The sequence below is a fragment of the Colius striatus genome, chromosome 20, assembly GCF_028858725.1.
Source record: "Colius striatus isolate bColStr4 chromosome 20, bColStr4.1.hap1, whole genome shotgun sequence".
NCBI lineage: Eukaryota > Metazoa > Chordata > Aves > Coliiformes > Coliidae > Colius > Colius striatus.
Window position 1 is genome coordinate 2,816,821 of NC_084778.1, and position 19,305 is coordinate 2,836,125.

General features: G+C 45.8%; 1 protein-coding gene across 1 annotated transcript in view; it reads right to left on the reverse strand.

Moving 5' to 3' along the window:
- Nucleotides 1-820: 820 nt before the first annotated feature.
- SLC43A2 (solute carrier family 43 member 2) overlaps nt 821-19,305 on the reverse strand; it is a 33,314-nt gene continuing 14,829 nt past the window's right edge. Inside the window, exons 6-14 of the mRNA XM_062012450.1 lie at nt 16,340-16,432; nt 15,408-15,541; nt 14,744-14,946; nt 14,029-14,172; nt 10,475-10,613; nt 9,687-9,816; nt 8,680-8,753; nt 6,903-7,026; nt 821-6,101 (exon numbers count right to left, since the gene is read on the reverse strand). Coding sequence (XP_061868434.1) covers nt 5,940-6,101; nt 6,903-7,026; nt 8,680-8,753; nt 9,687-9,816; nt 10,475-10,613; nt 14,029-14,172; nt 14,744-14,946; nt 15,408-15,541; nt 16,340-16,432 — 1,203 coding nt within the window. The 3' untranslated portion in view covers nt 821-5,939. The remainder of the gene's footprint in view (nt 6,102-6,902; nt 7,027-8,679; nt 8,754-9,686; nt 9,817-10,474; nt 10,614-14,028; nt 14,173-14,743; nt 14,947-15,407; nt 15,542-16,339; nt 16,433-19,305) is intronic.

The window sequence follows — 19,305 nt, forward strand, 5'->3', positions numbered from 1 at the left end:
GCGAGCGGTTCCCCTCAGGCGCGCTCCCGCCGCTGCCCCGGGCCCGGCCCGAGGGAGGCGCCTTCCCCAGCACCGACAGCGCCGGCGGCTCGGGGCACGCTGGGTCAGGGACAACGAGCCTCGCCGGTTTAGGAGGAAGGGTGACGAACGGCGTGGGTATGAACGCAAATAAGCAGGGGATAGGTCAGGAGAGCGTGGCTTCGGGGCATGGGCTCCCTCCTCACGGCAGGTCACGGTTTATGGCGTTTTGAAATCCTTCCTTCTCAGTACAAATTCCAGGCTCTACTGGGCTTTGAATAACCCCAGATAGTCTCTAAAGAAAAAAAAAACAAGCCCAAAACCGTTTATGGGAGCTGTATTCTTTCAGGCAGGAGAAAAAGTTAATGAGCCTTAGTTTTACTGCTTTTTCATTGGAAATAGAGATGAAGGTGTGTTTGTATTTACTTGGAAACCCAAACCACCCTATGTTAAGTACCATCAAGCTCAGGGGTGAATGACCAAGATGTGCAGCTTTCCCACTGACACCCTGCCTCTCATCTGTAGCATTCCCACCTAAGGACATAGATGTTTGTCTTTCATTTTTACCAGTTCATCCTCAATAACTGAGCATGATCTCCTTCTGAACTTGCTGTCTATATTAAAGAGATGATCACAGAGTGAAACCTGGCTGTTGGCTCCTCACCTAGAGAAGTGACAAGGAAAGAGTCAAGGTGCAGCCAAGCAATTTGTCAGATGACACCCTGTGAAGCATTCATGCTTACACAGTCTCCTTAGGAACCAAGCAATACCTTTATTGTGTTCAGTCTCCAAAGGAAAACTAATGATTAACTCAATACCACATTTATTTTTAGATAGTACTGCAGGAGTGCACATCACCTTACAAACACATAAAAGATGACACAGGCCTGCCCCAAGGAGCTTACAATTCAACTTTGACAAACACTGTGAAAAAATGTGAACAGGAGGAGATGGGAGAAGCTAATGCTGTCAGGTTAATGCGAGGAGAGCTGCTGGAAAAAGGGATTGTCCAGGAATTAAAAGGAAGTGACACAGTGACAAGCAGCAATAGGAAGGACAATGTGGAGGACAGGACACTTGATAAAAACAGATTGCACAGATTGCTGAGCAGCACAGGTAGAAAAACAAGGACCTGTAGTGTTTATAATTAACATGTAAGAATGCATCTAGATAACACATCATCATTTCAGACATTCCAGCAAAGATAAGATTGTAAAACATAAATCAGAAGTGGAATTTTAATATTTTTAAATTAAAACCCCCACCTCCTTCCCATCTTGAATCCTCATGTAATACCAGTTTCTGTTATGAGTATTTTGGACTTCTAAAGTAGGAAGCAGGGAATAGAAAAAGCTCTGCAGATGCAGAAAAGACTCAAAGGGGGGGGCGGGGAGTAACAAAAGCTGTAGTTTTAAAGATTTCATTCATTTTACCCTCTGGTGTTCTACTTTGTTTTGTGGCATATTTTCCAAATTCATGAGCCTGTCAAGAGGGGGAAAAAAAAAATCTCCTGCTTTAAAATATTTTAGTGATTTACTGACTTAGTCACAATCTCATCCTCTTACACTTTTCCTTTGTAGACAGAGCGTGACGAGACCAGGCTGTGTTGTGGGAGTTGAACGTTTCAGTCCCTGGAGGAGCTCTGCAGTTAAGTCAAAGTCTCAGCAAAAATTGCCTTTTTTTTTTTGTTAAATATTTATGTCCAGTTTCACCTTAAGGATCCAAATACTCTGTTCAGTTACTGTCATAAAGTTACATGTCCTATTATCAAAACAGCACAGATTTTTCTCTGTTCCTTTTGACAGCATCATTGTGTTAGTGCTACAAAGAGTGTTGTTGATGGGACTTAGGTACTGACAGACTAGTGAAAGGAAAAAGCTTTTTATTGTTTTTTAAATATATGATGCATATGTGAAAATACATGTGAGAGGCTGTAGAGGCCAGGAGCAGTGTTTCCAGAAGGTGCAGTCACCTTTTACACAGCAACATCCTTGATTCTGAGGGCTCCTACAAGCAGTAAGTCCTTACAGGTCAGCTTTCTGCTTCACTGTGTTCGGTTGGGGATGCTTTATGGAGGAGATGAGGTCTCTTCCATGACTAACCTCCTTGTACTTCACATATGGATGAGGGTAAGGGGGCACAAGAGGCATAAAAAAAAACAAACTCCAACCCCACAAATCCTAGCATTTAGGAGTTATGACAATGGTTGAACCCATTTACCTATATTTGAGCAGTACAGGTAAATGCATTACTGATTTCAATGGATGTGGCTCTCTAGTCTTTGGCAGCCCATTTATTTTTTCCACAAGGTGGCTCATGCTCACAGAAATGTGCATCAGGAAGCTTCCTGGCCCTGCATCACTTGCCTGGAAAGCAGCAATGCTTTTCCACTCCAAGCATAAGTAATCCACAGCTACGTTTCCATCAGCATCAAAAACTGAGGCAAACTGCCCATGAACAGTCTAAGGCAACAGGACCATCCCAACAGTGTTTCTGCACAGAGCAAGACATTTACAAGAGGCTCTCCCTCTGAGGAGCTCACCCCTGCAGGAGAGGCAGCATTTCAGCAATTATGCCACCAGCACTAGAGTTATTTGCACATCTTGCACACGGATACAAGGGGTTTTGATAAATAAATTTGAGACTGCTTTTAAAATTACTTTGGTTCACAACTGTCAGAGTAGATTCAATCCCACAAGATCAGATCAGTGTTTCACCTTGCCCTGCATATATTTTCTCCATCTATGATCAATTCTTAAGAGACAGAACAGGTAGAAAAGTAATTTTCCCTTGGCATAACTTTCTTTTTGATAGGAACTTAAAATCTCCCTGAGTTAGTAGATGCATCAGACCATTGTTTAACCAGCTCCTTCTTAAAAAAAACCCAGTTACACTTCTGTTCCTCACCATGTTCTGCAGCAATCCATTCCAGCTTGACTTTGCACTGCATGAGCAAGCACTCCCATTTCTCTGTTCAACTCCAGACAACTAAAATGTCATTGTGTACCCACAGCTGGTGACTGCAAGCCAAAGGCACGCTTCCCTCCCAAACTGCAAACTGAGCCTGAAACTGTGACTCAGGGACACAAGCTCTATTCCTCAAAGCTGACCAGCAGCTTTTAAACACCATGGCACATCAGCAGAGATACCAACCACATAGATCCACTACTTCATCAGACCAGGCTAGGAACTGCAGCAGGTGGGCAGACAGCAGGAATAAAAAGGTTAGCCGCACAAACTTCAAATGCAGTAGCTTTCATGTGACTTCATGAAAATATACCAGTCTCTCTCTACTCTATACCACTGCTTTCCAAGATATTTATATCAGGAATTTGAGTGATGTAAGTGTGGAAAGTATCAGGTTCAGTGTTCTGAAACTGAGGTGGAAGTAATGCTGAGTTAGCACACTGACACCCTCCAACAGCCGCCTCTATTTTAAGACACCAAGTCTGAGGACTGCAGCTCAGGCACTCACCTGTTTGAGCTTTCACAGAAGATTACATACTTTAACATTGTCATGTCATCTCAGAGCAAAAGTAGGGATCTTCTCAAAATATTTAGGAGTGTAGCAATACAAAATGCAGAAATCTGCAGAAAGCCCTCAGAAATCCAGGCGAGCTCACCTGCTGCTGGTGAGTCTCTGAACATGGACTTGAGACAACGCCAGATGGACAGGAAAAGGAATTAAAACTCTGCCCTTTTAATTATTGCTCAACACAAAAGAAAGGAAAGCTGGCAAGGTCAGTAAATCATCACTAAAGCTAGAGGACAACAAAAGACGAGGAGCGCTGGAGGAGCAAAAGTGTTGACAGCAGGCAGTAAGGCTGTCTGAGAAAACACACATTTAATAAAGGCAATGCATTAAAAAAAAATCCACAGATGTGTAAAACACTCAGGTGGCAAGTCATTTCCAAAGGAGTGACTGAGGACTAAAAGGTACCGTGGAGTGGAGTAGCATCTGAACTGCAGGCAGGAGGCTGCCTGGAGGCGGTGACTCGAGATGGCGCTGCTGGCCCACAGAGCTGCTGACACCCTGTGCTGGCCAGGCCACCAGCCAGGGACTCCACAGGGCTTCCAGCCATCCTGGCCAGGCTCTCGCTGTGCTATAGGGAAGTTGAAGACTTGGCTGAGCATCTGCAAGCTCCAAATCATCAGTGAGAAGGAGTTAACACCCAGTTTCCATGTTATTTCTCAAAGGAAAGTCCAAACCAGCAGATGTTGTTTCTGATCTCCAGCTTATAGCTAACAGGGCAGTGATTGAGTCTTGTACTTTTCCAACAAGACATAAAGAAGTTGAATGGCTTACTCCCTGCCAGGCTTTGCAGTAATGCAGGAGTTAGCAGTTCAGAAAGCACCACTGCTTCATACATGTTTAATTTCTGCCCCCAACCTTCCCACAGCCACCAGCTCAGCCCAGCCCAGCGTGTTTGAGCTTCATCTTCGGCACTGCACAGCCTTGCTGTGAGCAGGCCCAAATGGTGCACTGGTTAATGCCAGCCAAAGCTACAGAGGCTGAGCTACTGACCTCAACAAGAAGGTAAAGGGCAGAAAAGTCAACTTTAGACAAGACTTAGGAAAACCACTACAAAAATAAGCAGGTTAAGAATTCCCTTTGTATTCCTTCGGTGGTGAACAGGCCTGAGGCACCTTTATCCACGTGTATTGCTCTGTACATCAGCTTTGCTGTACAATCAATCACCACATACTCTGTCCAGACAGAGCAACATCATAGAAGGCTCTTAATACAGCCAAACCAGCAGCTTTTTGGTCAGTCACAGTAACCTGGCTTTCAGCAGCTTGGGAGCTATTATCAGAACAATGTAAATAAGCTATGGCTAAAGGAAGAATTACATCACCACATCACCCTGCTGTATGTCCACAGGATCCAGTTACCAGACAAAGGAGTGTTCTGCACTCTTGATTCTTTTCAACAGCAAGTCAGATCACTTGCAACACCAAGGTATTTGTAGCCCCAGAGCTCTGCTTCAAGAAGGTCTTCACTTTAGTAAATACACACTGCTGCTTCCCTCCCAGGGTCACGTTGAGGGGAAGAAGAGGCAAAAGGCAACAAGTCTCAAAGCACTTCATCGGTAAACAAGATCCAATTCCTATCTCAAAGCTTCCAGGACTGCAGACAATTTAGAAACACATACAAGTGGTTTGCAGGCCAGGATGAAGAGGAATTTCTGGCCTTTGAAGGTCTGGTCTAGGACCAAGCAGTCCACTAGGCTCTTCATTTCAGTGTGGAAAGCAGATCCATTGCTCACAGTCTGTGTCATTCATTTGCAGTAATAAAATGCTTGGGAGCTGTCAGTGCTAGCAGCCAACATTTAGCAATACACTGAAGCTGTGCTCATACACATAGGAATAAAATCCCCTTCCCGGCCTCAGGAGCAGTCTGGGGTATGTCTGGATAGACAATGAAACCACTGAGTCCAGCTGCATATCAAGCTGGATTTGACCATTATGAAGCTTCAGGGAGGGATGGGAGTGCAGCTTGCATCTGAGACAGTGTCAGCCAAGGTTGAGGGAAGAGGAGGAGAAAACAGTTCAGTGTGTTACATTTACAAACGCAAATGATGGTCTTTCTTCCCTCTTCCCCCATCCTTCTGTTCCTTCTCTCCCTAGTTTCCTGTGCAGAGACTCTGCTGCTGGAGAGTGTGATCAGGGGATAATTTAAGACACAATATCTGTGTGGCCTTTATAAAAAAAAAAGAGAAGTGTCACATGTCCTGGAGTAAGGAGTGGGAAGTCTCCTCCTGCCATACATCTGAGGAAAGCTCAGTCATGCCGTCCGGCCCTCACTCCAGTGACGAGCAAAGACTGGCAGAGCCAGGGGAGAAAAGGCCTGGCTTACACCACAGGTAGAACCCACGGATATAGTAGGAACCTGTACAGGGGAGGTTGTTTGAAGCACCAGTTTAAACAAAGGCTTCTTCATTGGGAGTGCCATTGATTTTGAAGAAGAGTTTGGCATCTTCCATCTTCTGCTTTTTTTCTCTCTCTAGCCTGCGTCTGTAGCAGACCAGGTAGATGGGAAGGCAGAAACCCAGGAAGCTCAGACCGAGCAAGCCAACATTCACCTGCAAGAAAAGAAAAGCAAACCAAGATGAGGTAGGCTAGGAAGACAAGGACACAGTCAGGCATGCCAGAGTGTCAGAAGCATGGCCACGTCACTCAGCTGCAGGCAAACCAGGAGACGCCCTGCTCCGTGTATTGGCAACAGCCTCCACCGTGTTTGTATTTACACTCCTGTACCCAGAGCACCACGTGGATAAATGCTGCAAGAGTTTGTTGCTCTGGGTATCTCACTCAACAGAACAAACAGGGTTGTTTAAGCCACGCTGCTTTTACACCAGGGTTGCTGACTGGGTTGGGCACACGTAGCCTAGAGACCAGGGCTCTCCCCAAGACCACCCATGTCATGATCTATCTGATTGAGCTGCACAGATGGCCTTTTATCAAGACACTGCATTAGCCCTACCCTCAGTAGCCACGTGGCTTTTCAGACATCAGCATCAACAACCCAAAATTCACATAAACAGAGTATTTCTATTGCTTTTTTGAAGTCCATATAGATTTACTCTCAGTTTCCTGACAGATTTCGACTCGTCACACAAACTGTTGGCAGGAGGCACTCCTGCAGCCTTCTCCTTTCCCATATACATCAGCATAAGGGTTAATGGCTTTCCCTCCCAGGGAATCGTTATTTACACAGGGAAGGGCCCTCCTGCACAGCACCAAGGTAACAGCAGACAGAATCATGTAAAGCTCCAGCTGTTTTTAACCTCAGTACATGCACAGGACTCCTTTTGTTTTCAAAGAAATGAGGTAAAACTCAACCTAACCACCAAGCTCCCACATGAAATTTGAGCAGAACTTGCCCAAAGAGGGTCTCCTTCCAATGGTCCCGTCAATGCCATAAAAAGAGGCTGCTGCAGAAGGGCAAAAAGGGCACTGATCAACGACTGCAACCCTGTCAAGCTGCCAAACTGAGTCGAGGGGTATCTGTCAACAGAGAAAACAGCAGCATTATTATATGTCACCTTGACTGTTCACTTCACCCAGATCAGATTACATTCCCAGTTGACTAACAACAGAGCACAGTCCCAAGACAGGCACAATATGAAGAATTTCTCCCTCCTGGACTTATATATAACTCCCTCTTTCCACAGAGCATTTAGCTATCATTGGTGTGCACAGTGCTCTCTGGAGCAGATGCAGCTGGTGACAAGGCTGCAGCCTTTCTCTCCAGGCTATTCTCATCTTGAGCTCTCAAACTCAAGAACTATCAGATCCAACACTTGTTTTGTTGTGCTTTGCAGCTGTACCACAGGCAGGTGAAAAGGCTTACACAACTGTTCCGATCATGAAGGGAGAAGTGTTGATATTTACAAGCCAAAAGCCTCTTTATCCAGGTGACAGCATTTGCAGATGAGCAATCACTTTAATCTGGTCATAACAGTTTGCTCCCTTTAGAAGTGAGTGAAACCTGCATAACAGGTTAGTATGTGTTTTTCTTTTTAGAGGGCAAGTCTGATCCTATGTCAAGCTAAACAATACTGTTGATTGGAAAGTGCTGAATATCAGATACTACTAATGGAAAAACACATTTCAAACAGTCTAACATCTTTCTCTTTCCACAACTGAGCAGTGTTTGAAAAGGTTCAGGTTAAACTAAGCTTGGAAAGAAGTGCTCCAAAAACCTTCAAGTATTCAAAGTCACATTCAAAGCCAAAATACCTCACTCCAGGAAGTTCCAGAGTTGCACTGGTTAAATAGGATTAGTTTACAAGCAGGCTAACGTGCATAACAACAGGCATTTGCCTTGCCCAAGACAAAAATCTTTTGCCTCTAGCTGCCAGGCAACCAAAAATTAATGCATTTTCAAAGCTGAGTCTTAGATGGGGTTTTTTTTAGTCTGGATTCTCCAGACATTGGGACCAAAGCCTTTGACAGAAAGAGTCTGTGGATTTAGGGAGTCTCCATCTATGGAGACACTCAAAATCCATCTGGACAGAGTCCTGGGCAACCTGCTGTAGCTGACCCTGTTTGCACATGAGGGCTGGACTAGATAGTCTGAAGAAGTTCCTTCCCCCCCTCAAACAGCTTCTTGCTCAGGACAGAGGGGCAGATTTGTTTTCAAAACCAAAACCATTGCTTAATAAGGAAGAGAGTATTTAGATTCAGTTATTGATAATAAGATGGCAACAGGATGGATGATCTGTCCTGGGAATGAGAGTAGGCATCACTAATAGTATCTTAAGCAATGCTTTACAAATGTAACTTCAGAGCAGACCAATAGCAAAGTACTCAATTATGTTAATGTTTTACCTGGACACAAGCACATAGCTACTCATTAAGACAAAAACAGTCTTGAGTTTTTACTATATAACCTTAGTGTAGGTATCCTGGTCTCACCCAAGGCCTGTACACAGCTGTGCCAAAGGGGTTAGCTGTATCTAAACAAGGAAAGCATCAGCTAGGATTTTAGTCCAGCTATTGTCATATCCAGTGGTAAGTGAGGAAACAAGTTGCATCATTTCCTCCTGCCCTCGACCAAAAAGACTTTGCTCCCTGATCTCCCTCTCACTTGGGCAGCTTATCACCCTAAACCAGTTTATCTGGACAGCCACATATTAGAGGTAAGCAGAGACTTACACAGCTGCATAGAGGCCTCCCACAGCTGAGTGGATGAATCCTCTCACAATTGTGTGCAAAATGAAGGAAAGGATCTGGAAAGAGGAGAAAAATGTCACATCCTAGATACCAGCTAAGTGTGCCAGACCTCAACATGCAACCATTGCTAACAGCTGTTCCTTCTAGTTCAAAGGTGGGATTGAGGAACTCAAAACCTGAAAGATCAGCACAAGGCAAGAAATTTGTGCAAAAGCACTTTTTCCTTACTTTGCAAAGTCTGACATGCAGTGCCCCTGAGGTTAAGCACACACAAGACTTCTCCCCTTTGCAGATGGCACTGCTGCCAGGACATGTCCCCAGAAATCTGTGGCCAAGGTCACCATGCTTCTCCATTGTGCTCATGGCCAGTTTAGTTAATTTTCCACAAGTTATTGTGGACAACATGCAACTACAAGTAAGGTACACCACAAGGCATGCTCAAGTATAGCATAAAAATCACTCATCTCCTCTGCCAAAAATAGGTGGTGCCACAATATAAATATTTTAACAGGTTTATAATCCCACAGGTATCTTTGGGCACAGCATTTGATGCCAAAATAACCCGCTGCACATATCGTGTCGTGCCTCTTGCAGCAGCTTTTCTGACCATCAGCAGCTTAAAGTCAAGCCCAGGTTAAATGCACAAACACTGCTGAGAGATCTTGGTGGGAAAGTATTTGTTATTGCACAGCTCAGCAGCAGAAACTTCTGAGTGTGAATAAACTGTGAACCAACTTTGATATGTTAACTGTAGCTACTTCTTCGGGTTCTCTCGAAAGAAGCACACTGTGTGCTATTCTTTGTTTCAACTCTAAGACCTTTTAAGTTCCTAAAGCACTACAGAAGCCTCCCAGAAGTGCCAGAAAGCCCTCCTGCCACCAGCTGGTTCTGCTGGCTTGCCAGACCTCCTGGCACTGCCTTGCCTGTCCTTTTGCCAGGCCCCACGCTGCCAGCCCCCTCCAGCACACCCACCCGTTTGACCTGTTCACCTGCAAGGGTAGATTAGGAATGAGACAGGTGATCCCAAAGCCCACCAGCAGGACATTTGTGAAGGCAAAGGCATTGGTGGCATTGGTGATCTTCTGGATTTGTCGATCACGCTTCTTTTTCTTGTCACTTCTGGAAGGATAGAAGAAAAACAACCCTTTGGTTACAGAGAGCACTTCCAGCAGCTCCTGGAAATCACATCAAGGTTCTCCATGTATCACTTCAACTCTATCTACATCAGTTTGGCTACAAGTCTGCCTAAGGAGGTGGTGGGATCTCCATCAGTGGAAGCTCAGGAACATCTGGGCAATTATTTCACAGAATCTGAAGGGTTGGAAGGGATCTCAAAAGATCATCCAGTGCAACCCCGCTGCCAGAGCAGGACCACCTAGAGTAGGGCACACAGGAACTTGTCCAGGTGGGTTTGGAGTGTCTCCAGAGAAGAAGACTCAACAATCCATCTGGGCAGCCCCTTCCAGTGCCTCATCACCCTCACAGTGAAGAAATTCCTCCTTGTGTTTCTTTGGAACCTCTGTTCCAGCTTTCCAGCTGTTACTGTTAGGCTAGAAAGCAAGTCTCAGCCTCCTCTCCTACAACTTAGATTTCACTGATCTCAGTGGACATGGAAGACAGTTTGATTCTTTCCTCTGCCATTATCAAGTCTTCCTTCAGGCTCTCTTCTATACTGAGGAACCAGTATTCTTTTCAGTCTTTCATCACAAAGAGCACGTTGTGCAGAGCAGAGGAGGCCTGTGCTGGCTGCAAGTCCCGTGGGGTGCACACTACGCACTGCTCAGCGCTGCTCTCCTCCGTCTCCTCGGAGCCGTCGTCACACTCCTTCAGCCGCCAGTCCATGATGTACCCGATCACAGGTGCTGTCAGCAAGCACAGCAGCTGCAGCACCCCAAAAATGGATGTGTAGAGAGCCACTGCAGGAAAAACAAAGGTTAAAAAGTTGTCAGCCCCAGGCAGTGCCGTAGGAGAAACAGGAGAGAAAGACAAAGTCAACTCTTCCTCCCACTGATCACACTCATTGAGAGCCCAGACCCCATAAAGCAGCAGGAAGGGCTATGAGAGCTGGACACCAAAGCCCCATCTCATCACTCAGCCTCCCAGGGGCATGTCACTAGAGTAGATGCACTGTGTGTCCTTGCTTCAACCATTCTGATCTTGCACTAGTGGTCTCTGAGAAGCATCAGCCCAACAGCAGGTAGAGCTCCAGAAACAGACCCAGCAACTGCTTAGTGACAAAGGGCTAGGACCAAGAGGGAAAAATAGATCCTCTATATTCAACCTCAGTCATCTCTCCAGCTTTGCTGTGAGCTGCAGCTACATCTTCTCCAGCCAGGAAGCTCTAACAAGGACAAGCCAGGCTGCGAAAGTGAGGACTAACCCATTTTGTGCTGAACAGACAAGTTTAGAGGCAGGGAGAGGGGAAATTAGCAGCAAAAAGACACAGCATCATTAAAACCTCAAACTGATGAAAACTCCCTATGGGTTGATGGGAGAAGTATCTACATGGCTTGCTAAGAAAGCTGATGCCAGTAGACTTGCAAGAAACCATTCCCTCCTGTTACTGAGTAGTTCCTCCACCCTGCAGTGCTTTTTCCACTTCCTCCCTGCAGCCCACGGGATGGATCCGTAGACATGACACAAAGGCTGGTGAGTCATGGTGTACCACATCTCTGAAATAAGGATGTAGTTCTGAAACTGCACATCTCAGCACAGTGTGTTTACAACTTACAACACTGTAAGCAAAAACAACCAAAAAGGATTCTAGTTTATCCCTCCCAACACATTTCTAGATCTAGCCAAAGCAGTACAGCCAGGATTTACACCAAGATTAAGCTGATAACAGAGAGAAGTTTCCAACAAGCCTTGCTACAACTGTGTAGGAGAGAAAAGCCCAGCAGGGTTGCGTGCTGTGCCCAGGCATGGTACCTGATGATACTTTCCTGGCTCCAGTTGCTGGCAAGGAAAGTAAGAGAAACTTCCAATTCCAACCTCTAAACCCACATTCATGCCCCTATTACTTCTGCAAAGGCAAGTCCTGAAGTGGCCCCACATCCCAGCTCATTAATAGCAGCTTCTGCAGCCAAGAGAAGCAGGTGGCACCACCTTGTACAAACACTCCTGGAGCTGATTTGCTGTTGTCTGGTTATTTTTTAATAGAGGGTAAGAAAAAAGCCCCTCTTGTCATCTTTTGCATCTTCATGCTATTCTGAACACTTCATGTTAGGCTCTGAACAAGAGCAGATGCCAGCTTGAAGCAGGGAATGAAATTTCTGGGGTGAGCAAGAAGAGGAGAGAGAGTAGCTGCTACAAAACAGGGCCTCCCCCAATCGTCATCCTAAGAAACACTCTTTCCTGAGGAGAATCCCTAAAAGCAAAAGGTGCACACAGGGGCACAAACCTTTACATTCACTGTTCTACATGTCTTTCCTCAAAACTGTTGTGAGCAAACACCTCACAGTTGAGTTCTCCAGCCCATCCCAGTTCTACCCAAGGCCTCCAGGTATTAACAGATTGGAAAGCAAAGTGACTATAAAAGATGCTGCTAAATTTCAAGTTCTAGACAAAACAGGTCAGCTCTCTCCTGCCTTCCTACAACACAATTATACAGTCATTTACAGAGCTAGTGAGCTCTTTGGCTTCTTCCCCCATCTTTGAGGAGTTTTCTGAGGAGAAGCAGCCCCCCACTGACTGCTGTTTCCCCCTTTAGGTTTCAGGACAGATATAACTCACCATAGGCTGCACAGGAAGCAGGACACAGTGCTTCACTGCAACTTAAAGTCTTTACTATCTGCATGATTTTCCCCACACCCTTCTCTTCCCTGTTGCTCCTGGGAATCTTTAAGCTTGCTTTGCCCATAACACATGGCAGGATTGACTCAAATCTCCTCTTGCCAAGTGTTCTTGAGAGCAGCTGCAGGTGGAGGGAGCTCTCTAAACAAATTACATTCAAGTCAGTAACTGCAAGAAGGAGGAATCCAAGGGAGCAGGGTCCCATCCTCTCCTGATCTGCAAAGATTACATTTCTAGAGAGCTGGACACATCTTGGAACCACTCTTGCAGCCTGACACTGCTGTGACTAGACAATACCACTGTTTTGCTGATGCCATGGAAACACCAAGACTTCAGACTGCACTGCCAGCCCAGGCTACATGCAGGGGGAGGAGGGAGAAAAGAGGAAGAAATCTTAAAGGTGGCACAGAAAAAATGCAATAGCCCCAAGAGGCACGATCCCTTTAACATGGAGCTTGGCCTAAAGAGAACTGGCAGCATATACAGTTAATATTCATTCTAAAATATCAAGCAGGGGAGGAAAAGACAAAAAATGGAAGAGAAATAATGAGAGCAAGCCAGGGTCAAAAGAAAAGGAAAAAAGAAATCTGTGTGCAAAAGTTACAAGGTAAGCAGAAAAGTAAGCAGTGTTGGGAAAGGTAGGCATTGTGAAGTTTGCCCTGTTTACTGTTTAATGTCAAAACTGGCTCTTGAGCCAGGAGATAAAGAGCTGAATGCTGCAGACTGTCAAAGGCTCCAGAAACAAAGCAATTCAGGGAATGCCAGGGCATTGGGGAGTTTCCTGAGTTTCCTTCCCTCCCCCAGAGCTCACTCCTATTTTCAGAGGAGTGCCTCTTGATTTATCAGCTTCATGCAATCCAGATTTAACAAGTTCAAACTGGATCTTACTACAAAAGACACTAAAAAAAAAGAAAAGGGCTCAGTGTTGTTTTGCAATCCTGGGTATTTTGAACAACAGTAAACTAATGTACTCTTTCCTGTTTGCTCCATGGACTGAATCAGAGCTATAAATACAGCCCCAGTCCAATACACTGAGCACTCCTGAGCCTTCCCAGCACACAGCAAGCTGCACAAAACAGCTATGACTTCACTTTTCCCACCCCCAGTCGCTGGGCTGAGACACCTAGTCCAACCATTAGTCATGAAAGGCAGCTGCTCTGTACTTTGTGCTTGCTCAGGATAAGCAAAGCAAATACCTGATAGAAGAGCTTTTCCAATTGAACAAAAAAAATCAGAGTCCACCCTGAGAGGCTGCTTTCAACAACCCATCTGGAGAAATAACATGGAATAGTATTTAACAGCTACTGGGCTAAAATTAGCTTGACATTCAAGTCTCCACCTCACTGCTCCTCTGTCCTGGGCTAGTTCCAGCCTTCTGCTAGCCCCTACCAGCAGCTGTCACCTGCACTCTGACACTACTCATTGGCCATACAATGTGGATCTGCTGAGTAAGCAGGTACACTGGCCTCTTGGAAAGAACAAGTCTGGGTCAAGTGCCAGTTCCAAGGAAGCAGATAAAGAGTTTCCAGGTCACCCTACCTTGATCTTCATCTCCAGACAGAAACTCCAGGATGGTATTCATGGCTCCCATGTAGAAGATGAGCCGCAGCTGAGTGACACACATGGTGATAAGGCTGAGCAACAAGATAGGGCTGAAGACACTCTTCATGAAGGAAGGAGAAGCTGCAGAAGGAATAACAGAGTCTCTGGAAAAGGCAACATACCTTCATAAGCATGAACAGTTTCAGAAAAGGCTTTTCCCTCTGGATTTGCAAGTCTTCTCCTAGCTAGTCACCTCAACACTGTGTGCCAGTAGCTACAGATGCTGGGAGTTTGGCTACCAGTAACTAGGGCAAGAGAGCAGGAAGGAAGACTCACCTAATTGTGTGGATTAGAGCAAAAGGAAGCCTCAAACCATTTGCTTTTTGCCATACCCCTGAGTAAGGAAGGCTTGGTCCTGAGGCCAACAGTCTGCCTAAGTGACAGCAGAGACCACCTGTACTGTCCTTCTGCAGCCATAGCAGCTACCCATGCTGTTGTCCCCACCACTGGCAACACACAGTGTATTTAGACAAGTATACAAGGACAGGATTCCTCATATAACTGAACTTGTATTTAAACAATGGTGGCTGGCACCTGGCCCTGGCAACACATAGATCACGTATCACTATCTCCACACAGGCCTGGCACAGAGCAGAGAGGCCAACAGCCCTGTGCCAGCACAAGCAACCCTGGGGCACTCATTGAACCACACCTGCATTGTCAGACTGGCACTTCACTTCTAGGTCCACCGTAGACAGACAGAGCTTGTTGTTTTCTTGCAAGGCTGTCGGCTCCTTGGGGCCTTTCATGGAGCTCCCCACGCTGAGACGTCTCCCCACAGTCGTCACTTGCTTGTAAAACTGTTTCCCAGTGATTTTGTGGTCAAATCCCAGCCAGCTGAACTTTATTTTCACACTGTTGGGCAGTAAAGAGCATGAGAGCTGCAACACAGGGTGAGGAACCGCAGGCAAAGCTGCAGGAGTCAGAAAGGCTATGTGTGGATTTAAGGCACTACTTTCCATCTCCAAACCCACAAATGGTCTGGGATCCAGAGCAGACAGATACTTCCCCGAAGCCAATTTGACATAGATCAATATACAAATACAACTATTGACAGATGATTTTTCCTTCACCACTGCTACACTTTGGAAAGTTCCACTTTCCACAGATATTGACCAATCAAGTGTGCCACTAATCACAGACATAAACCCACAGCTTCACAAGCAGCAGCAATAAACAACATGCAAAGGAGTTCCCTGACCACTCCTCTAAATCAGTCATATCAGCACTTTGTAGAAGGTCAGCTAATCCCATTCTTAATCCTCTAGAAAGTGCTGATAGAACTAAATTAGAGGAGTGGTCTAGAGGACACTTACGAGTAGTCCATGTCTTCTGGTCCTGGGAAAGGCTCCAGTGGCCAATTGAAGAAACAGTTGAGGAAAACTAGTCCTGCACAGCTTGCCCAGACAAGCAGAATGAGGATGAAGGAGACCCCAAAGTCATATATAACCTGGAAATCACAAGGGAATAGGGTTTTCACTGTAAGAGCAGATAGATACTTCAGTATTCTTTGAATGAGGTCTGAAAGGAAGCTGTGGGAAAGAACATGCTACATTTACCTCAAGTGCTAACAGCAAACAGTTTTGTGACACACAAGCTGAGAAAGAGATGTATATGCACATCTCTAACAGCAGCTATAGCAACAACAGGACCTCCAGCTGGAACAGCATGCAGCTCTATTACAGATGACTGCCAAAGGTTTTCACCCAGAACCTTCTTAGAAAGCCAACAGGAACTTCCCTGTTTACTTGAGGCTGGTTTACCTGTGCTACATCCTCCTTATGTTAATTCTGAAATGAAACACCTCTGCTTCTGAACCACTAGTGACTACTAAGGCCCCAGTGACCATCTCCTCTGTCCCTTCAGTGTTGGTTGGCTTTGAGCATAGTTCAGAGGTAGCAAACATCATTGATAACCTCCAGCTTAATTAAATACACACGTGTACTGCAAACACATACAGACACGCTCTTTAGAGATGAAAAAAGCACTCTTTCATTAAAAAAATACCTTCAGTTTTTCACTTTCACTTAACACTATCAAGATTTTACTGTCTGTTAGCAAACAGCTTGCTCCCTTTGCAGTGTCTGTTGCATTCTCGAGGCAGTCACTTGGGAAGTCAAACAACAGGAACTGAATCTTGCAAATGCACGTCTCCAAAAGTACTTGAATAACCTCCTTCTTGCCACATTATTGCTAAATAGTGCAAGACTCCAGCCCTACACCACCAGCCATGAGTTGTGAGCCTCACCTTGATTCCTGGAAAAGTCACAGCAGAAGAAGCGTAGGAGCCAATCATCAGAGCAATGAACGTGGAGCGAAGGTCACCAAACATGTTGGGCAGCTGGGGAAAGAAAAAATTGGTTGGAACAGGCTGCTGCCAGGGGAAAGAGATGAAAAGGGAAGAAAAAGGGCAGGAGGCTTTCTTCAGAAGATATTGGCATGTAGGATTAAATCTCCTGGATATCAGAGTCTGAAGTAGCCAGTTTTACTCCAGAATGACTTAGCTCTTCAGGATATTGCTCTGCAGGTTGCATTGGCATCTCCAGTGTCAGGGAATGTCTGCACTCCAAGATTTATGTCCTTAATGACACTACTTCTTTCCAGACTGACAGCACACGTTGCATTGGTTACCTTTAGCACAGGAGTGCTTGTCCCAGACCTTGTGCTTTCTTGGAAGAGTCCCTTACCTCAACTCTGCAGCCTGTTTTCCTCTCCAACAACAGTATGTACCCAAGTTCTCTACATATCACCCTCTTTTTACTCAGGAATTGATCATCACAGGCTGTGATAGCTGCTCGATCTTTAACCCACCCTGGAACACCTTGAACTGCCAGGTTTGTTTATGCACCTTGGGTCAGCACCCAAATCTCTACAGCAGACCAGAGAGTTCCTGTTATAACACGAAGGAACAGAGACAAACACAAACTGTGTTGCTGTTTGCATTTCCATTTCTAGCTAGGTCCCTGGCTCCTGTGAAAGCTGACTCTTTCTATGAAAGGCTAAAGCTGATCATTTGTCCTTCAGTTGGATGGCTCAGAGGCACAAGCACACTGGCTTGGAGCTAGGTGCAGGAAGACAATCACAAGCACTAGATAGCCAAGGCTATGAAGCTGGTTGCTGCAACAGCATCTCATGTTGCTTTTCCTGCCATTCACTTCACTGCCCGGGTCCTGCCAGGTGTGATGGCATTGCTGAGAGCACACCAGGCTGGTTCTGCAAGGATCTGTTGGGAAAGCAGAGCTCTCAGCAGGGACAGGTAGAAGCAGCTCACAGCAGCCCCTTTTGCCACCTCAACAGCACTCTCAGGATGCTTCCCAGTCCCTGCTTCAACTCAGGACCCAAAAGCAGAGAGGAGCAGGCAGAAAGAGCTATGAGACCTTTCCACTCTTTTGGGAAAGGAAACCCCCCCGATTTTTTAAACAACCAGAAGCAAACAAGTTCCCATCACTAACTAATGATGGCCCCCCAGACTGGAAGTTATAGGGAGAAGCTTTGAAGCTGTAGGCTACAGAGCTCAGCTGATATCTCCTGAAGCTGGGAAATAGCTTCAGGAGAAGTGATTCTGCTGCAGGCAGACAGAATTCCCTCCCACCACCTTTTTCAGGTCACTTAGTCCCCAAATTGACTTGAGCAGCGCTACCACGTCAGCCTCAGAGGGCCTTAAAGCAGGCCACTGCAGGTTCCTTTCAAGACTGAAAGCACAACCAGCATTTTATCTGTTTAAAGATGTTGCTGAGCAAAATCATTCAGAGATTATTAAACCAAATCTGAGCAGGCAAATGCTGTCATCACATTCCCCTTCCACTGCTGAAAAACAAATCCATCTTTCCCAGGAGCAGCATATAAGGCAAGCAAATCTGGCTTGTGTCATGGCAGGAGCAGCGTGTTTACAAGGCAAGTATTCCTGTGCAGGAACACTTTAGGATCCATCTGGCTGTTTATCATCCCTCTGTCTCACTGCAGAGCTTCCTATGCAGTGCAGTCTCCAGGTCCTCAGATAACCCCAGCCAGGGAAGAGCAGCAGCGATGTGCTGAGCCTGATGCTGCTGGTGAACTCCGAGCAGACACAGAGGGGAAAAAAGCTGCACTCCTCTGCAGAGAGGATCCCCACACCCATCCCCAGATCCCTGCATGAGGGAGAGCTGCCAACAGGCTGCTTTCAGGACTGCAGACAGGAAACACAGCAAAGGATCCAAAGGTCTGTTACCAGGCACACACAGACACACACACACACACACAAAATCTCTTCTTGGAAGCAGTGGCCTAAATAGACACCCTAGAAAACAATATCTGCAGAGGATGATAGCTGCAGGTTGCAAAAAGGCTAGTCATTGTCACCAGGCAGGGCATTAATTTCATCTTAAACACCCAAAACAAGCTCCAGAAATTACAACAACCAGCTGCTCCTGCTGGGGAGCTCTGAGCAGGGCAAGAGCTCCACAAACACAGCTGCTTCTTGGCTCCGGATGGTTTTCCCCAGAGATGACAAAAGGCCTTTCTCATACAGTAGAAAAGCAACTCCCAGGTGGATCCTCCTGCCTCTGAGGGCTACTGGAGACACAGAGGAGGTCTGAAAGCAAGCAGGCATGTTCAGGAAGACTTAAGCCTGCTTCTGCCTCAATAGTGGCAGAAGTCCTCAAAAGGAAAGAGATTTCCTTAAAATCCTGTTTGGCACCAAGTAAGCAGCCAGATTAAAAGGAGCTGGACATAGGAGCTTTAAAGTCTTATCCAAAGCAAAACTGCAAACACTGAGCACTCGAGTGGAAAAGAAATTCAAGACTACCTGGAGTGGCAAAGGGAAGAAAAGTGGTCCATACCCAGACAGAAAACCTCTCAGACCACGAGTGCCAGCACTGGCAAGACTTGTGCAGGCTTCAGCTAAAGAGCAGCTACTAAAATAACACACAATATTTAGTAAGCCATTTTTCATGCTGTCTTTATAGCAGCAAACACTGGAAAAAATGAGCCATAGCCACAGAGCAAGTGGCCTCTTTGTTTTTCTGCCACCAAAAAGGATCTGATCTTCACACTGATCTTATCCCTGCAGGCCAGAAGGGACTCCTCCACTAAATTCTGTCCATCCTGCTATGACAGCCCCAATTCCACAAGCCCTACAATGACAGAAACTCTCAGGCTTTCTGTTTAAAGGCCAGGAATAATGTATCATTAACTTTCTGCCTCCTCTGAGAGATATCAACTCCATTTTGCCACATT